Source organism: Lactuca serriola, chromosome 2 (assembly GCF_051521515.1).
Source record: "Lactuca serriola cultivar US96UC23 chromosome 2, Lser_US96UC23_V15, whole genome shotgun sequence".
Classification (NCBI taxonomy): Eukaryota; Viridiplantae; Streptophyta; class Magnoliopsida; order Asterales; family Asteraceae; genus Lactuca; species Lactuca serriola.
Window position 1 is genome coordinate 154664862 of NC_136409.1, and position 20192 is coordinate 154685053.

Consider the following 20192-nt stretch of genomic DNA (forward strand, 5'->3'; position numbering starts at 1 on the left):
AAGTGTAAATTTTAGTTGCCTTAATGCTCCTTCTTCCAAGGTTTGTGAATGAAATTCTTGCTTCCAAGCCTTAGAACCAGTGTTTAGCCTTCAAAAGTGTCGAATTCTCCAGAGCCAAAAGTTCAAATTCAGAGATTAAGGTGATCTATTTATATTTTTCCAGAAATCAGAGCACCACGTCGTGGTAAGTGATGGGATTTGAGCATTCTAACACTCCTTTAGTGTGCATGCAACCATATGTGCCTTAGATCTATGTTTTCACTATTATACATGCAAATATACAAAATTACAAAGCATCATCCTAACTAGCATATTATGGAGCAAATATACTACAAAAATCTAGTTAGATGACATACCTTTTGATGGAGCTTGAAGTCTTGAACCTTTAAGAGCATAGCCCTAATAGTTTGGAAGCCTCAAATGGAATCACACAACACCACAAACAAATGGAATAACTTGAGAAGAAGGTTACTTTGGTTCTCCTTATGAAAATCGGCCCTTGCCCATACTTTGTGTATCCATTAGTGCCATTTCATGAACCATGGGATCCTTTATATAGTATGGCTCATTAGGGTTACACCATGTAAACCCTAATGTGAATGACTTTCCATTTCCTTCATGATCCATGGGTTTTAACCTCCATGGAGTATCCATGGGTTACCACATGGGTTAAGCCCAACATGAAGGACAATGGATTACAAGCCCACATATATAAGATTGAATGATTTACATAATCAATCCTCATATATTTAATTAGTCTCTTTTGATCACAAAATTAATTCCAAATTAATTTTTGATCAATACTAATCACATAATATGATTTCATATTAATATATTAGAACTTATAATATATTAATATAAATCACAAATAACCTTTCTCACTTGTCTATCCAATTGTTCTGATGTCATGCAACCCAAATGGAGCATGCTACTCTCGGGTCGAGTACATACCAATAATAGTTATGGGCTTAGACATCTAATCCAACAGTCTCCCACTTAGATAAGTCTAAAACTATTATGCAAGTATGACTCCAAGATCCCGACTAGCAATCGTAGCTCGTAAAGCCGCTGTCGAACTCTGACCTAGTCAAATGACGCGTTCATTAGATAAGGGATCATATATTCCTCCATTCTAGATATCATATGGACTGAGACATGGATTATAATCATTCTCTCTATCCATTTGTTGTTCCCGGATTTCCGATTTATGATGACTGACTAATTGAACAAATCAAATCAGTCTAGGCTTGGCCAAGCACTTAGGGTGTCATCACTAAATCATTGAGGGGCCCATAAATATCGCTTTTATCCCTCCAAGGGTAAAAAGAATGGATAAACTTCGACCCAAATGCTCGGTTGTACTTACTCATCAAGTCACACACAACGATTTGTTTTCTAACAACCAAGTTACTGGTTGCGTTTACATATGTCAATGTGCAACCAACTCGCAACTACAACTCACACGTCTCCATTTGAAGAATATAAGATATTATCGTCTCATTATCACTCGTGATAAAATCCATGAAGTGATTCAAATGAGCGTGTGTTGAATCCAATACTCGAATCTCATTCTAGGAGTACTCATGGACACTACAGCCACTTTGTCCCAGACAAACTACAAACCCATTCATGACAGTCTTGCCTCAATAACTACTTCCAAAGTATGATCGACTGTGCATGGTTTTAATAACTTAGTTATTCGGGAAGTCAAAACAGGCAAAGTGAAACACAAGAATAATCGAGTCCAATATGGTCTCGGAACTTATGAATATAAATAAAACACCTTTTATTTAATCACCATATTGATTACACATTATTCATTGCATAATGTTTCAAATAATCAACTTAATACTTGAATTAAAACGATAGTTGTCCCATGCTCCAAGCATGCACACTATGTTTTCTAAACAATAGTTATATCATACTCCAAGTATGCATATTATGTTTGTCTACGATCCTTACTTTGTGAAATAGATCAATTGAACATGATTCCAATGATGCTCATTTCACAATCCCAAATCCTTACCGTAAATGTAAGAATATCAAATTTTTGTCATTTACTGTAATCTGTTAGATTTTAAACTCATATGCATTGGTCCTCTTGTAATGACTATGCACAAAAGTCACAAAGACTTGGCAACAGACATTACAAAGTATTCCAATAGAGATCAATTCCATGGAAGCGAAGTCTCACATTCAAAGTACATTCCTTTGAACATCCTTCTTGCATTAAGTTTTTCTAATCTTACACAGATCTGAAGAATAACTTCCTCCTATGGAACCATTTCCATATTCCCATTTTGACTCTTACTTCTGAACAAGATTTGCCTCTTTTCAGAATATATCAATATGGTCCCTCTCCAACATTTTACACCCTACTTCCATCTGTCCACGAGAAACCAATATTGGGTAAACCTCGGATTGTCCTCGACAATTGCTTAATCATCTCAGTCATATCTAATTCTCTTCCTTTTTCCCTCTTAATTCCCTAGGCATTTCGAAAATTTAGAACGGATAAGTATTATAGCACATGCAATCGATCCTATATCCGAAGCATACAAGACACGATTAATGATGTCTCACATAAAGACATCATACTTGACCAGTCTTTTGCTACAATATTTCTTATAATTTGCCATGTTCTCAAAATCTGAATTATGAAAAGGGATGTCGTAATCATAATCGAATTTTAGAATGCAAATAATGTAATCATGACTGAATTTGATTAAAATCTCACAATCTAAGCTTTTAGATTTGAAAGGAAGTATAATTTCCTCTCCCTTAATTATAGCAAAACAAAATTTTCAACCCCTGCAACTTCACGAATTGAACTTTTTGTTTTCTATAATTAACATTGCTAACTTGCAATATTGACATAATTAATTATGCTCCCACTAGCATAATAATTATTAGCCTACTAGCATAACACTTATGCTCCCACTAGCTCTGACACGTACTAAGAAATCAACTGGACTTCTAGAAATCGAGGCTTTATTGACTTTCATTACCAAAGTTCAGATTTCTGATACGAGATGCTTCGATAAAACTTTATCTATGCTTCTCAAAATCATACACCTTCCCTTAGATAGCTCACATGTATGTCTAAACGATTTTAGAACTATGAAGAGGTATGCCATAATCATAGGCTCAATTGTTTAGACATTTGCCATTCCTCACAAGTCCATGTTAGTGTGCCGGTTAACCACACACGTTCCACTAACGACTTTGAGAAGGCAAATATCACAATTGCTATCTACTTAAAATCTACTCAGTGAAAGCGTTTCCTCACCATCATTTTTATGAATCGGAGAGAAACCTTATGACACTTAGATTTTATGGTTTATGTGTTCCTATCCATGTGAATTTGTCAAAACCATAATCACAAGACAAGGATAGTGACATATTCAAACTCATATGGATTGAACTTGTTCAATCTTAATTTCTTGCCACCTGGTAGCATAAGGGCCTACCATCGCTTCCAGGTTGTTATACAACCAATTGAGAACTCGCAGAACTCATATGCAAAGTCAACTTTAACTGGAATGGGCACAAAAACTAGAATATGTCAACATGACAGGTCACAAACCTCAAGCTGTGTGCTGGTGTTCAACAATAGGTTTATTCTTGATTAGTTCTTGAAAATTGTCAAGATCTTTAAGACTCCCATTGACCTCTTGACATATATGATTCACTTTGTCAAGGAACATTACTTGACAAACAAATATTCAAGAATTAGTGTGGATTCTAATCAAGACAAACACTTCACCCAATTGGCCTTATTTGGCATTTGTTTTATCCAAAACATCACAACTTATCAATTTCAAATGTACAAGAGTAAAAAACTTTTACTCTACATTTGACAAGTGTTATAAACATTCTTTAAGATATGTCTCTCAAGTTACAATCTTGGAGTATGACTCTAAGAATTGTTTTGGAATGAAGTATGACTCATCTTCTTGATTTAACCACTTCAACAATTCATGACTCCTCTTATTAGACATAAGAATGCACTAAGATGTCCTTAGAGGATCAATTGTGATATGGTTTCATAATCATTAATATGATCATAAAACATGATACTAAAGTACTCTCCCATCTTTTCAGATTTGAGCAACTTTATCTTTCTACCTAATTTGATTCTTCTCATTCGTTCTACCATACATTGCAACTTTTCCAATGTTTTAGAACTATACTTAAGCTTGTAAGTATAACCATAGTTACTAAACTTTAGTAAATCATGACGAATAGTCTTACCGATCTTTGTGGTGGACCTTGACCAGTGCACAAGAATGTGTAATTGATCCCTTAGTCCTTCACTTGACCCATATATACATGTGATCAAGGAATTAGTCTTAATTTTCCAAAGACGAAAATTCTCATTCATCATACAATATAACTTGCATGATTCCAAGTTTCTGTCCAATTGAAACTTGGGTGGTGAGAATCTTTCCTTATTTGGTAAATTTAGACACTACCACAAATGAAAGAATCAAATTCATATTTCCAATATTGCTAGAAACATACAAACATCAATTTTTGATAAATGCCATTGCAAGGAGATATAACATAAAACAAAAAAATTTATTTATTTATAAAATGCGGAAAAAACTTTTCCTTACAATGCAATTACAAATGAAAACTATGTTATTACATGTTTCCTAGCAATCTATCATAAATCTAAGCATCAGCTCAACAATCCGATCTTCGAACTATGCAATTGAAATCCATCTTCGCGATCAGATTCAACATACTCTTCCTTTAAGCTTCCTTCCATTTGAATGATCCTATATGTAACACCCATAATCAGAAAGACCAAGAAAGGAAGGAAAACCCTAAGTCAAGGGGTTAACTCGTCAAGTCCAAGGAGGAAATCGACGAGTCGGAGCGTGATCCGTGTCGCGACTTAAGTGACCGACTCAGCGAGTCGGGGAGACTGACTCGATGAGTCTGGTATGGGTTGAGAAAACCCTAGTTTCAGGACTTGTACCCTATTTAAGCAGCTCATTCCTCTTCTATCAGCCTCATTTGTAGCCCCCATTTGTTGGATTAGTGTCTAAGTCCATAACTATTTTGGTATGTACTTGACCCGATGGTGCATGGTCCTTTTGGGTTGCCTTCACCTAAGCAACTTGATTGGAGAAATAAATAAAGAGAGAGAGATTATTATGATTTATTAATATGTTATAAGAATAATATATTAAAGGAGAAATCATATTTGTTTAATTAATATTGGTCAATAATTAATTAAGAATTAATTTTGTGATCAAGTGTAATTAATTAAACTAGAGGGGCTGAATTGTAATTATGTGATAGTTACAAAATAAGGTAAGGATTATCTTAAATATAGGGTGAACGAATTTAAGGAGATAATGCCTTAGAATTCAACTAGGATAAGGGTTTCTAAGACTTATCTTATGGTTGCTTGGTGGGCAAGCAACTAGATAAGGATAAGGACTAAAACCCTAATCTTTACACCTATATAAACCCCCTAAGGCTCATGAATTCGTCTAAGCCTTCCCAAGAAGTCCTAAGGACGAATTCCTACCTCTCTCCTCTCTCTTTATACCTTCTCCACTTGCTTATGGTGTTTGTAAGCCATTAGAGGAGTGACACTTGTGACTCTAAGCCTTCCAAAGTCAATTCAAGGAGGAATTGGGATTGTTATTACTACATAACAATCAAGGTAATGTCTTAAACCTAATTATATGTTAATATTGATTTCCATATGCTAGAATTAGGGTTTATAGTCTTGGATTCAAAGCATGTACAATAGAGAAACCTAGATCCAAGCATTAGGGTTTGTATGAGCACATAGGATGTCTTATGACCAAAACCCATCAGTGGTATCAGAGCCTTGATTGGTTTCTATTGTATTGATACTTGATGTAACTGAAAAACGTGTTTTGGCCTCATTGTTCAACCTGAATCGGCGAGTCACTCTTGGACTCGGCAAGTCAGCCGTACTCGGCGAGTTCCAGAGGGTGACTCGGCGAGTCGGTGCGTCAGACAGAGCTATATCCAGGATTTCTTGCTGTTTTTGCTTATGGATACTTACCTTATCATGTTAGATCAATATTAATCCGATTATATGATATATTTGACTATAATTTTGATCTAATTGAAGCTATTTATCAATTAATAAGATAATTGTTTCCTTATAAGATAATTGATTAATTATTTTAAGTAAATTGATAAATTGTTTTGCAAGAAATCATTAAATAAATCAAATATGGATAATTATGTGATTAAATGTTAACTTGAATTATTTGTTATTTGATCCTTGTTTTTATGAAAAGTTTCATATTTTGCCCTTTAGGTTTTATAGTTTAAATTTGAACCCAAAAGTTTTGTTGTTTTGAAATTTAAATAGTTGAAACCCTAATGTTTTGAAAAAGGTTTCAAAACTTGCCCTCAAGTTTTGGAATTTAAATTTTGATTAAATAGTTTAATTTTGATGTATATTTAAATTCTAAACCCTAATGTGTTGAAATGTTTCAAAACTTGCCCTCAAGTTTTGGAATTTAAAAGTTGATTAAAAGTTTAATTAGGGATGTTAAATTCTAAAACTCTAGTATAGTTTTGAAAAAGTTCAAATCACACCCTTATGGTTTTATTAATTAATTAAGGTGTATAATTAAAAGAAGTTTAATAAATCCATAAAAGTTTAGGTTTACAATTTAATTGAATTAAAAGTATAATTGTTAAATTAGACCACCTAGTATTTTAAAAGTATAAAATACACCCTATACTATATATATATAACATTAAAGGTATAACATTATATATATGTATGAGTAAAAGTCAGTCTTACCGTTAGTAGGCCTCATTCACGAAGCTGGTCTATAAGGGGTGTTTAAGGAAATTGCCTATAAAAAGGCGATTGAATGGGTATCCACTCTTACCCACCGCACTCTTGACTAGTGGAGGGTCGTTAGCCGAACGGGTAGGATAGGACAAAACCTTCCATTATAAGTATAATGAAGTATAAAAGTAACTAAATGTTTTCATAAAATTCCCAATCTTAGTTACTTAGGCAAAAGTGAATTGATGTAATTCCATGAAATTACACTTTGTGCCCTTGCGAAGACGTTAGTGGAGCGTGTGTGGTTTACCGGCACACTAAATGGTTCTAAGCAAAGGTAGCAAAGGGTGACTCAATGTTTGTCATAGTTCGGTGGAGCGTATGTGGTTTACCGGCACATCGAATAGGTGACTGTAACATATGAGGGCACCATGTAAGTTTGCATGGTTATTCACACCCGCTTTGTGATCCTCGGCATCCCAGTCACAAACTAGAGGGGCATATCGAGATTTAAACATGCCATTGAAAGTTCAATGAATCTCAAAGGATCTAGCAGTTTTCATAGATTTAAAACTTAAATTTCTTTTTCGTTTTTCATGGTGGAAATTAGTGAATCGTCATTCACTTACCTTCAAATATTCTGCAATTAGGGTTACGGCATCCCTCTTCCGAGTTGTAGAATATTGTGTTGGGTCCTAGCCTTAGTATTTCATTTGGGTGATTTACTAAGGACTCAATCTATCAACTAACTTGAATTCGTTTTTTTCCCGTTTTGTAGATGTCAAAGTTCGACAACTATGGTCTTCCCAAATCCAGTGGAACAAGCATTCCACATGAATATGATATTCCACGATTCGATCGAAGAACAAGAAATCATGCTTCACTTCCTCCACCTCCTCCTATTATTCTCCCTAACCCACAAGTTCGAAGGCTTGAAAAGTTCAAGCTCACTCAAGCCCTTTTGGCAAGTAAACATAAAGAAGGAAAGTCCGTGTGTGCACACGTCCTAGGGATGAAGTCACACATTGATAGGTTAAGAATGTTGGGATCCGTTGTCTGTGAGGAAATGGCTGTTGATTGGGTTCTTCAGTCACTTCCCAACTCATATAGTGAGTTCGTAAGAGAGTACTATATGATGAATTACGACGTGACCCTTATAGATCTCACCTATATGCTTATTGCTGCTGAATCAGTAATGGCTTGGCGCAATAGAAAAGCAAAGTTGATTGGTGAATCTGCCTTCAAGACCTCTATGGATATAGACAATGGCAATGAAAGACATGCAATGATCGAAAAGTTTGATCATAAGAGAAAGGCGATGTCTGAAGTAGTTCCATGTGTTGTTCCAAAAGAGTCAATTTGCTTTTATTGCCAAGAGAAGGGGCATTGGAGACGAAGCTGCCCCATTTACCTAAGAGATCTAAGAGATGGGAGAGTCGAAACGTATGGCTCTAATTTAGGTAAAATCCATTGAATAACTCTTTTAAGCTTCATTCTAGATTCTGAATACATAATGTGATAAGATTACAATTGATGTTTTTGTAGGATCGAAGAAAAGAAAGGAAGCTTAAGGGAAGAATTGAGCAGAATCTAACCGTGAAGGAATCGATCGCGTTTCTCGAAGATTAGATTCTTGAGCTACTACTTAGAGTTAGAATTAGATTGCTAAGAAAGATGTATTAGCATAAGTTTTTCAATGAGTTGCATTGTGAGGACAAATTTTTCCGCAATAAAATAAATTTTGATTTTAAATTTTATTTATTTATCCTTAAAATGGCGTGTATGAAAAATTGATGTTAAAATGTTTCTATTATTAGCAATAATGGATTTGGTTCTTATTATGGAAAGTCGAGAATTTACCAAATAGGGAGAGTTTCTCATCGCCCAAGTTTCAATTGGACAAAAACTTGGAATCATGCAACGTAGATGCACGATGAATGAGAAATTTCGTATTTGGAAATTAGACTAATTCATTGACAAAGTGTCAAGTGAAGGACTAGGAGATAGAGTACACAAAGTTGTGTGTTGATCAAAGTCCACCATAAGAGTAACGAGATATTCGTCATGATTTACTAAAGGTTTAGTGAATATGATTATACTTATAAGATTAAGTGTAATTCTGAATTGATTGAAAAAGTTTAAATCAATAGTAGAACGAATAACAAGAATCAAGTAGGCAGAGAGATAAAAGTTTCTCCATTCTAAGAAGAAGGGAGAGTACCTTTTATGCTTTATGATAGGTCTTAATGATTAAGAACCATATCTCAATTGATCCTCTAAGTGAGTCTTGGTACAATTGTATGTCCAAGAAGAGGAATCAAAGATTGAAGAAATGGTTAAATCAAAAAGGTCAATCATACTTCGTTCCAAAACAAGTCTTAAAGTTAAGATTGTGACATTGAGTGAAAAAGTATTAAGAAGGTTTATAACATTCATTAAATGTGGTAAGTTGTGATGTCTTGGATAAGACAAAGACCAACTAGGACCAATTTATGAAGTGTTTTGATAAAAGCTACACTAACTCTTGAATATTTGTTTGTCAAAGAAATGGTTATTGAAAAGAGAATATTATATGTCAAGGAGTCAGTGGGAGTCTTAATGGTCTTGAAAGGTTTCAAGAACAAATCAAATAAACCTTATCGATCATCACTAGCACACGAGTTAAGGTTTACAACCTATCGTGATGACATTATTTTGATTTTGTGCCAATCCAATCGAGTTAATTATGCATGAGAGTTCTATGAGTTCTCATTTTGAACGCATAAAAGGCAAAGCACCTTAATCAATGAAAGGTACATTGATAGGAAAGGGTGAGCTGCTTAACTACTTGGAAGACATGGTGGGCAGCTGTGCTACCATAAGGTAAGAAATCAAGACTAAGAAAGTTTGATCCATATGAGTTTGAATTTTGTCGTAAACTTTGGTTTTTAACAAATTCACATGGATAGGAACACATACACCGTTTAAATCTAAGTGTCATAAGATTTCCTCCTTCATGAAAATGATTGTGAGGAAATGCTTTCACTAAGAAAGATTTTAAGAAGATAGTGATTGTAAAATTGCATTCTTAAATTCAATTATGGTTACGGTATCCCTTTCCATGACTTGAATTGTGAGGTTTGGCAATTAGTCTTAAGTGTCTAGAAACACATATGAACTATCGAAGGCAAAAGTGTATAAGTTCAAGAAGCCTTGAAAAAAGATTATCAAAGCACTAAGTATTGGAAACATGAACTTAAGAAATTCAATAAGCATTGTTTTTCTGAAAGTTAAGATGTTTATGAATACATGTCGAAGCTAGTGGGAGCATAAGTGTTATGTTTTATAATAATAGTGGGAGCATAAATGTTATGATTGTATGATTATTAAGGCACATATTGCAAAGTTGGCAATATTAATTATAGAAAACAAGAGTTATACCTTGCAAAGTAGTAAGGGTTATAAAGTTGTTTTGCTATAATTAAGGGAGAGAATATTATGCTTCATTTCAAATATAAAGGCTTAGGTTGTGGAATGTTAATAAATTTAGTCAAATGTACATAGTGTGTTCTTAAAATTTCGATTATAATTACGGCATTCCTCTTCACAATTCGAATTTTGAGAACATAGCAAATAAAACATTATGCGTCGTGTCTCATACGCTTCGGGTATAGGATCGATTGCAAATGCTTTAATGTTTGACCATTCTAAAATTTTCCAAATGTCTAGCGCATTTAGAGGGAAAAAGGACTAGAATCGGTTTTGACTAAAATAATTAAACAACTATCAAAGGACAATCCAAAGTTCGACAAGGATTGGTCGCTTGTGAGTAGTTGGAAGTATAGTATTGGAAGATATGAAAATGTTTCCATACCGGATGGACCATATTAACATCATTACGAATAGATAACATTCTATTAAGAATGAGTTGTCATATGTAAAATATGGAAGCGTGTCCATATTGGGAATTGAATATTGAAAATCTATGTCTAGATTAGAAACTTTTATGCAAAAGGATGTTCAAAGGAATGTACTTTGAGTGAGAGACATCTAAGGAATTGTCTTGTAACAATCTCCGATAGAGGACTTTGTAATATCATTGGCAATAGTCTTTGTGACTTTGGTGCAGTGACATTACGAAAGGATAGTTGCATAGAATGATAGAATCTAGCATATTCTATAAGTAACAAGAATTTGATATTCTTTAACTTATGAAAAACGGATTTGGAGTTGTGAAATGAGAAGGATTGGAAATGTGTTCAATGTGATCTATTTCACAAAGTAAGAACCATAGGTAAACATTGTGTGCATGCTAGGAGCATGGGACAAGTGTTGGAATTCAAGTAAGAAGTTGATTACCCGAAACGACAAATAATGAGTAATCAATATGGTGATAAATAAAAGGCGTTTTATTTATACTCAAAGGTTTGAGGCCATATGGGATTAGTATTATTCTTGTATTTCACATTTGCATGTTTTGACTTCCAGAATAATTGAGTTTATTAAGAATAATCGAATTATTCGAACGGGCCATAGTTGTTCATATGTTGGAAGTAGATATGAATGAAGACTGTCGTGAATTGGTGTGTGGATTGTCTAAAGAACATTAGACATAAGCAAATGTTTGCTGCAACATTCATGAGTGCTTATGAACATGATTTGAGCATTGGATTAAACCCACGCTCACTTGGATCACTCCATGAATTGTATCACGAGTGATTGGTGAGACGATAACATCTTATATTCTTGAAACCGAGATGTGTGAGTTGTATCTTGTGAATCGGTTGCACATTGATAATATGTAAACGCACTAGTAACTTGGTGTTATAAAACATATTGTTGTGTGTAATTCGGTGAGTGAGTGCAAGCAAGCATTGAATCAAAGTTTATCCATTCCTTTTATTCAAAGTAGGATAAAAGCAATATCTTTGGGCCCTTCGATGGTTTAGTGATGACAAACGTAAATGCTCGGCCGGGCTAGGGCTAATTTGATTTGTTCAATTAGTCAGTCGTCATAAATCAGAAATCGAGAAGTAGTACAAAGAGAATGATTTGAAATCATGTCTCATATGATATCTAGAATGGAGGAATATATGATCCCTTATCTAAGGACACGCGTATTTGATATGATCAGAATTGACAGTGGATTTGGAAAGCTACGATTGCAGATCGGGATTCCAAGTCATAAGCATAATAGTTGTTAGACTTATCCAAGTGGGAGACTATTGGATTAGTGTCTAAGTCCATAACTATTTTGGTATGTACTTGACCCGATGGTGCATGGTCCTTTTGGGTTGCCTTCACCTAAGCAACTTGATTGGAGAAATAAACAAAGAGAGAGAGAGATTATTATGATTTATTAATATGTTATAAGAATAATATATTAAAGGAGAAATCATATTTGTTTAATTAATATTGGTCAATAATTAATTAAGAATTAATTTTGTGATCAAGTGTAATTAATTAAACTAGAGGGGCTGAATTGTAATTATGTGATAGTTACAAAATAAGGTAAGGATTATCTTAAATATAGGGTGAACGAATTTAAGGAGATAATGCCTTAGAATTCAACTAGGATAAGGGTTTCTAAGACTTATCTTATGGTTGCTTGGTGGGCAAGCAACTAGATAAGGATAAGGACTAAAACCCTAATCTTTACACCTATATAAACCCCCTAAGGCTCATGAATTCGTCTAAGCCTTCCCAAGAAGTCCTAAGGACGAATTCCTACCTCTTTCCTCTCTCTTTATACCTTCTCCACTTGCTTATGGTGTTTGTAAGCCATTAGAGGAGTGACACTTGTGACTCTAAGCCTTCCAAAGTCAATTCAAGGAGGAATTGGGATTGTTATTACTACATAACAATCAATGTAATATCTTAAACCTAATTATATGTTAATATTGATTTCCATATGCTAGAATTAGGGTTTATAGTCTTGGATTCAAAGCATGTACAATAGAGAAACCTAGATCCAAGCATTAGGGTTTGTATGAGCACATAGGATGTCTTATGACCAAAACCCATCACCATTGTCCAGAAGTTATCCCACGAAACCCTAGTGCTCTTTTTGAGTGTGTGAACCAATATTGAAGGATTTTGAGTGTTCTTGAAGCCTAGAAGGAGAAGAAGGAGTTGAGGGTTCAAGAGGAAGGTTGTGGATCCAGAAGATTCATCTCTTTTGTTGCTCATTTTGGTAACCAAGTTTCCTCCTTGCCTTGTTATTTGTTAGATCTCTTCATGTCCCTCTTTATGAGATTATGGACCAAGTATGTTGCATTTCGGGATTTGGACGTCCTCAAGATGGATCCCTTCAGCTCTAGGTGTGTCTTGGCCTAGAGACCCATAAAGTATCAGTTTTTGGTGTGTTGGTAAACCAACTTTGCCCTAAGCCCTAGCCCTAGAGTGTTTTAAGCCTATATCTCTTTGGTTTCACGTAAAGTTTGCAACTTTACGTGAGGAATAGTCTTGGGAAGACTGGATCTACAGTTTGGAGCCCCAACATGGATCGAGGAGTGGACTCGGCGAGTAGTATGAAGATGGGGATGAACTCGACGAGTTGGATGAACAACTCGACGAGTCTGTTGAAGATTGCCTTGGACTCGGCGAGTCTGTTCTTGGAATCGGCGAGTCAAGTCACGAAACCCCAAACCCTTCGAGTTAAGACTCGGATCAGTGAGTTGAGTGGGGACTCAGTGAGTTGGGCAGGACAGGATTCAGAAATCGGTAGACTCGGCGAGTCAGGGGCTGACTCGGCGAGTCGAGTCGCGAAGAAAAGGATTTTGAGCGCATGAACTCGGTGAGCCAGTAGGTAGACTCGGCGAGTAGGTTTATTAGTAGCTTGAGGAGCTAGTGGGGCAACGGTTTAGAGAGTTGACTTAGTTTGACTTCTAGAGTTCAGATTGAAACTAAGTGTTACATTGTTATTAGTAGCTTGAGGAGCTAGTGGGGCAACGGTTTAGAGAGTTGTCGGTCAGCAGCCAGAGGTTTATCAGCAAAGTTCAGCAGTGCGAGGTGAGTCTCCTCACTGGTTGTATGGGTCTACGGCCACAATGTCGGCCCATGTAGTTTTGCATGATAGGAAGAACCGGGGGTCAGCCTTAGACATTATGCATGGAAGACCCGGAGGCGGCTCCTGGCACACAGTATGTTATAATGTATGATAAGGAAGACCTAGGGGTTAGCCCTAGGCAATATGATAGGAAGACCAGGAGGTGGCTCCTGGCGCACTGTATGCTATTGTGTATGGAATACCAGGAGGTAGCTCATAGCACACTATATGCAAAGTAGTCTAGTAGAGTAGTATGTATAGTTGTCTTTGTGATACTTGCATGAAAGACCGGGGGGTGGCCCTTGGCACTTGTCTGTAAGACCCAGGGAGTGGCCCCAGGCTTAACCAGTAAGACCATGTGCGGCCCGTGGCATAACCACAAGACTATGTTTGGCACATAGCACCTTGGCAAGACTATGTTTGGCACATAGCACCTTACTTGATTATGAATATGTTGGTTATGTATGGCTCTTGGCTATGTATGGCATGTATGGATCAGTTGGTTTGTATGGTATGTCGTATCTGGGGAACTCACTAAGCTTCGTGCTTATGGCTTTCAATTTTGGTTTCAGGTATTTTGTTTTCAAGGAAAGGAGTTGGCTCGATCGCAGCGCATCACTATGTTTTCCGCACATGAGATCTTTGGGATTACACACTGATATGGTTTTATGACAATATGTTGTGATTACCGATACTTTGGTTTGTCACGAGATATTATAATGAATGTTTTTATACTGACGGTTGTATGTAATAACTTATTTAAAAATGAAATTTTTGGCCTTGAATTTTGGGATGTTACACTATAAAACATCAAAATGCAACCTAGTCACATTATGTATTAAGAATCAACAATTAGGAACTTAACATAGTTAGATAGTGGACTTACCTGAAGCAGAACCATACATTCTGACTAAAGTTCTCAGGTAGTCAGGATAGCTTCGATTCCAATGTCCCTTTCTTTGGCGATAGACACACATAGGCACATTTGGTACAATCTCAGTACTGGCCTTTCTCTTCTGATCAACACCTTTGATCATGGCCAATTCCTTTCCTTTAGGAGAAGGAATCATTTCTGGGATGTCCATGTTAGCTTGAGAGGCTGACCTTCCAATCAAATTTGCTTGACCATTGCGCCAAATCATTGCTGATTCAGCAACAAATAGCAAATATGTAAGATCTATTAGGGTCATGTCATGATCTGTCACATAGTAGTCTTTAATGAACTCACTATATGACTCGGGAAGTGACCGAAGAACCAAGTCAATAGCCAACTTCCTTCGGAAGATGACATCCAACATCCTTAGCCTGTAAATATGTAGCTTCACGTCCAAGACATGAACATATATATGCTTTCCATCTTTGTGTTTACTATCCAATAAGGATTGAGTGATCCTAAACTTTTCAAGTCTTCGAGCTTGTGGGTCATTGAGAATGATTGTAGGAGGTGGAGGAAGAGAAGTATGATTTCCATGATCCAACCATGGGACATCATCTTCATTAGGAAAGCTTGTTCCAAGAGATTTGGAAAGATCATAGTTGTCTGATCTAGACATCTACAATGGGAGAAATTCAAGTTAGTTGATTTAAGTACTTAATATCACACCCAATATGAAATATTAAGGCTAGGACCAAACACAATATTTTATAACTTGGAAGAGGGATGCCATAATCCAAGCTATAAAATATTTGAAGGTAGGCGAATGACGGTTCACCAATTTCCACCATGAAAAAATGAAATAGGTATTAGGTTTTAATTGGATTGAAACTCCTAGATCTTTTGAGATTCATTGAACTTTTCAATGGCATGTTTAAATCTCGATTGTGCCCTCTCAAGTTTGTGACTGGGATGCTGAGGATCAAAAACAAGGTGTGAATAACCATGCAAATTAACTTCGTACCCTTAACTTTATCACGTAATCGATGTGCCGGTTAACCACAATCTATGATAAAAATTAAGTTACCCTTTGCCACACTTACTAGTTCAAGTTAGTGTGTCGATTAACCACACACGCTCCACTAACGACTTGGTAAGGTACAAAGTGTAATTTCATGGGTTAGCACCATATACACATTTTCCTAAAGTAACTAAGATTGAGAATTTATAAGTGTTTAGTTACTTTATATTTATCATTATACTTTTAATGAAGGGAGAATTAGAGTCCAATTCTACCCGTTCAGCTAACGACCCTCCACTAGTCAAGGAAGCGGTGGGTGAGAGTGAACACCCATCAAACTGTCATTTTATAGGAAATAACCTTATAACCCCTTTATAGACCGACTTTGTGAATGATGCCTACTAACGATAAGATTGACTTTTACTCTTACACACACACACACACACACACACATATATATATATATATATATATATATATATATATATATATATTAAACCTATAATATTATAATAGTATAAGGGTTGAACTTTAAACTATTTAAAATTTTAGGGTTTGGAACTAAAGTATTCAAAAGTGTAACTTTACAAATTCCAAAACTTGAGGGAAAGTTTTCAACAATTCAAAAAACTTTTGGAATCTATAACATATGAATGGAAAGACTCTTGAAAGTCCATAACTTGAGTACAAGTTATGAATGTCGTAAAACAATTTATAGGAAAAAACTCTTTAAAAACATAACTCATGACTTTTAAAGACTCATTAACAAGAAAGACTTTTGGTTTTCCATAACTTGAGGACAAGTTATGGACTCCATTAAAGGCCATTTAGACCATCTAATAAACAAACAAACATGTCAAGAAAAAACTATGATCTAGATTAAACTCATATGAACAAGACAATTCAAATCAAAGAATTTTCATGTAATTATCCTAACCATTAAACTAATACAAAACATGAAACTTTTGACAATGATCTTTTGAATTGGATTAGAATGATCATTACCACATCAGAAACAGGTTTATAAGTTCAAAAACAGCTTAGGGTAATGACTCTAGTCCAATTCCAGCCTTAAAAGTCGAAAATCTGCACTCTGGGCCTCCAACTCGTCGAGTGTATGAACAAACTCGGCAAGTTGGTCAGTTTTTGCCTTGGACTCGGTGAGTCCACTGTCCAGAAAGTCAGTTTTTCGATTTTTTTCAGCAATTGCATCAAGTATAATTGAAAACCAAGCCTAGGATCTGATACCACTGATGGGATTTGAGCATTCTAACACTCCTATGGTGTGTATGCAACCCTATGTGCCTTGGATCTATGTTTTCACTATTATACATGCAAATATACAAAATTCCAAAGCATTCTCCTAACTAGCATATTATGGAACAACTATACTACAAAAATCTAGTTAGATGACATACCTTTTGATGGAGCTTGAAGTCTTGAACCTTTAAAAGCTTAGCCCCAATAGTGTGGAAGCCTCAAATGGAATCACACAACACCACCAACAAATGGAATAACTTGAGAAGAAGGTTAGTTTGGTTCTCTCTATGAAAATCGGCCCGTGCCCTCACTTTTTGTATCCACTAGTGCCATTTCATGAACCATGGGATCCTTTATATAGTGTGGCTCATTAGGGTTACACCATGTAAACCCAAATGTGCATGACTTTCCATTTCCTTCACGATCCGTGGGTTCTAACCTCCATGGAGTATCCATGGGTTACCACATGGGTTAAGCTCAACATGAAGGACAATGGATCACAAGCCCACATATATAAGAATGAATGATTTACATAATCAATCCCCATATTTAATTAGTCTCTTTTGATCACAAAATTAATTCCTAATTAATTCTTGATCAATACTAATCAAATAATATGATTTCATATTAATATATTAGAACTTATAATATATTGATATAAACCACAAATAACCTATTCTCACTTGTCTATCCAATTGTTCTGATGCCATGCAACCCAAATGGACCATGCTACTCTCGGGTCGACTACATACCAATAATAGTTATGGGCTTAGACATCTAACCCAATAGTAAGTCCACCACGCCGTGGTAATCGTGTTTATCCTGTGTTCTACAAGTCTTCGAAGTTGATCGGGATTCTTCAATTTGCCATGCCGTGGGGAATTCACCACGACGTGTTGGGGTATATTTTCTTCATTTTAGAGCTTTGATTTAATCTCCCAACTTCCAGCATCCAGCCTCCAGCTTCCTACTTCCTTTTTTCTCCAAGCTTGTCTTTTGGTCCCTATAACATGATTCATAGCAAATTAAGTATCTTTTTGTTCTAATAAGAGCATAAAAGTAATAAAAATATTAGGATATGTTGTATAATGATGTGTATAAATATGCACATATCAGTGGTCAGGTGGAAAGGGAAGAGTCGCAGTTTCATGTCGAGAATCTCAAAACGATGCATGAGCATATGGGTGCATGTGGTCTTGGTATTTCGGCGGGGATTAATTCCAAAGAAAATATTAATAGTATGTGTGAATCACCAGATGGTCTCACTATTATTATTCTTGTATCAAATAATCCCCACGATGCATGTATCAGGAATGATGGATCCTCTAATGTTGGGCGCGGTATTCCCGAACACATTTCTACCTCAATATCAAATTTAAATGCTAACAGCCTAGAGTTTGAGCCTAGTGACTTGGCTATTAAGAGACGTCACACCAAACAAAAAAAGATGGGAGATCAATTTGGTAGTTAATCTCGCAATCCACCTGCTTTAAGGCATGTTCCTCTGAATATCAATATTTACAAGGTGTCGGTTCCTCAAATCTCCATTGATCTTAATAAGTAAGCTTGGTCTTAACATTCGAACCAAGAAATGGTTGGACTAGACTCTCCATCACATTCTTGTTCCACATCTTCAGTTGAGCTGGATCACATGATTGAAATTGGTAACTAATAACATTGCCATATGATTATGATAGAGAGAAATTGCAAGGTTCTCAATGAAAAAGATAAAGGCTACAAAGAATAAAGCGGAGAATAAATACTAGCTAGACAAAACCCTAATGGTCTAAAGACTAATGGGCCCATAAACATATGGGCTAATAATATATAGGCTAACATTCCCCCTCAAACTCACAATGCCACAACAATAAGCATTGTGAGTTTGTCACACAAGAACCAAAACCGAAAAGTCGATAGAGCCTTCATAAAAATATCCTCAAGCTACAAGGTTGATGAAACAAACAGAAGCGATATGGTCTCGAGCTGTAAGTGATGACGGGTAAATTGACAATCAATCTCAATGCGCTTCGTCCTCTCATGGAAAACAAAATTCTTCGCAATTTGTATCGTACTTTTGTTATCACGACGCATGCGAGTATGTGAAGAAATGTGAACTTTCATATTTGAAAGCATCCATCGTAACCAGATAATCTCACATGTAGTCATATCCATAGCACGATATCCGGCCTTCATGGAAGATCTAGAGACAACGTCCTGTTTCTTGCTCTTCCATGAAATAAGAGACTCTCCAAGAAATATGCAAAATCCGGTGGTGGATTTGCGATCATGACGATCGCCATCCCAATCAACATCACTATAGGCACGTAACTCAAGAGAAGACGTCGAGGGAAACAAGAGGGTCTGAAACTGAGTGCCACGAAGATATCTTAGAATGCAGAGTACAACTCCCCAATGAACAGAGGTAGGAGCAGTAACAAACTGACAGACAATATGAACAGCATGAGCAATATCCAGAAGAGTAACTGTGAGATAAAACCAAACTTCCCATAATAGTGCGATAAATATTCGGATTGGACAAAGAAACACCATCAATAGGAGAATATCGTGCATTGGTTTCAAAATGAGTATCAATAGTCCGATTGTCCGAGAGGCCCGCCCGTGCAAACAAGTCAGATATATATTTAGTTTAAGAAAGAAGATGCCCTTTCTTAGACCGAGCTACCTCAATAGCCAAGAAATAACGCAGCAAGCCCAAATCCTTCATAGCAGATCAATAAGCTAGATCAAGCTTCAAAGACTCAATACCACCATGGTCATCACCAGTAATAATCATGTCATCCACATATAAGGACAAAAGAATCCGTCCTGCACTCGAGCTTTTAACAAATAAAGCCAAATCATGGTTACTCTGGACAAATCCAAGAGAGGTAATCATTGTGGAGAATTTCTCAAACCAAGCACGAAGTGCTTGCTTGAGACCAAACAAAGTTTTGTGAAGCCAACAAACCTCACCCGGCTGGTGCTGAATTCCTGGGGGAGGAGTCATATAAACCTCTTCATGGAGGTCACCATTCGAAAATGCATTCTTGACATCCATTTGAAAGATCTTCCACTCTTGAACGGATGCAACTTCAATCATAGTATGGACTGTCGTCATCTTTGCCACTAGGAAATATGTGTCCTCATAGTCAAAACCGTATTGTTGGGAATACCCTTTTGCTACAATTCTGGCCTTGTACCGCTCAAC

General features: G+C 36.1%; 1 protein-coding gene across 1 annotated transcript; it reads right to left on the reverse strand.

The window, feature by feature from the left end:
* Window positions 1-18925: 18925 nt before the first annotated feature.
* On the reverse strand, window positions 18926-19534 carry LOC145089682 (secreted RxLR effector protein 161-like). The gene has a single exon (XM_079028084.1). It carries the CDS (start codon window positions 19532-19534, stop codon window positions 18926-18928), a length of 609 nt encoding a protein of 202 aa, XP_078884210.1.
* Window positions 19535-20192: the final 658 nt, after the last annotated feature.

What these genes read in the sequence shown, in the direction of transcription:
- LOC145089682 (XM_079028084.1), bottom strand. Translation starts at nt 19,534, where the DNA reads ATGGTGTTTCTTTGTCCAATCCGAATATTTATCGCACTATTATGGGAA.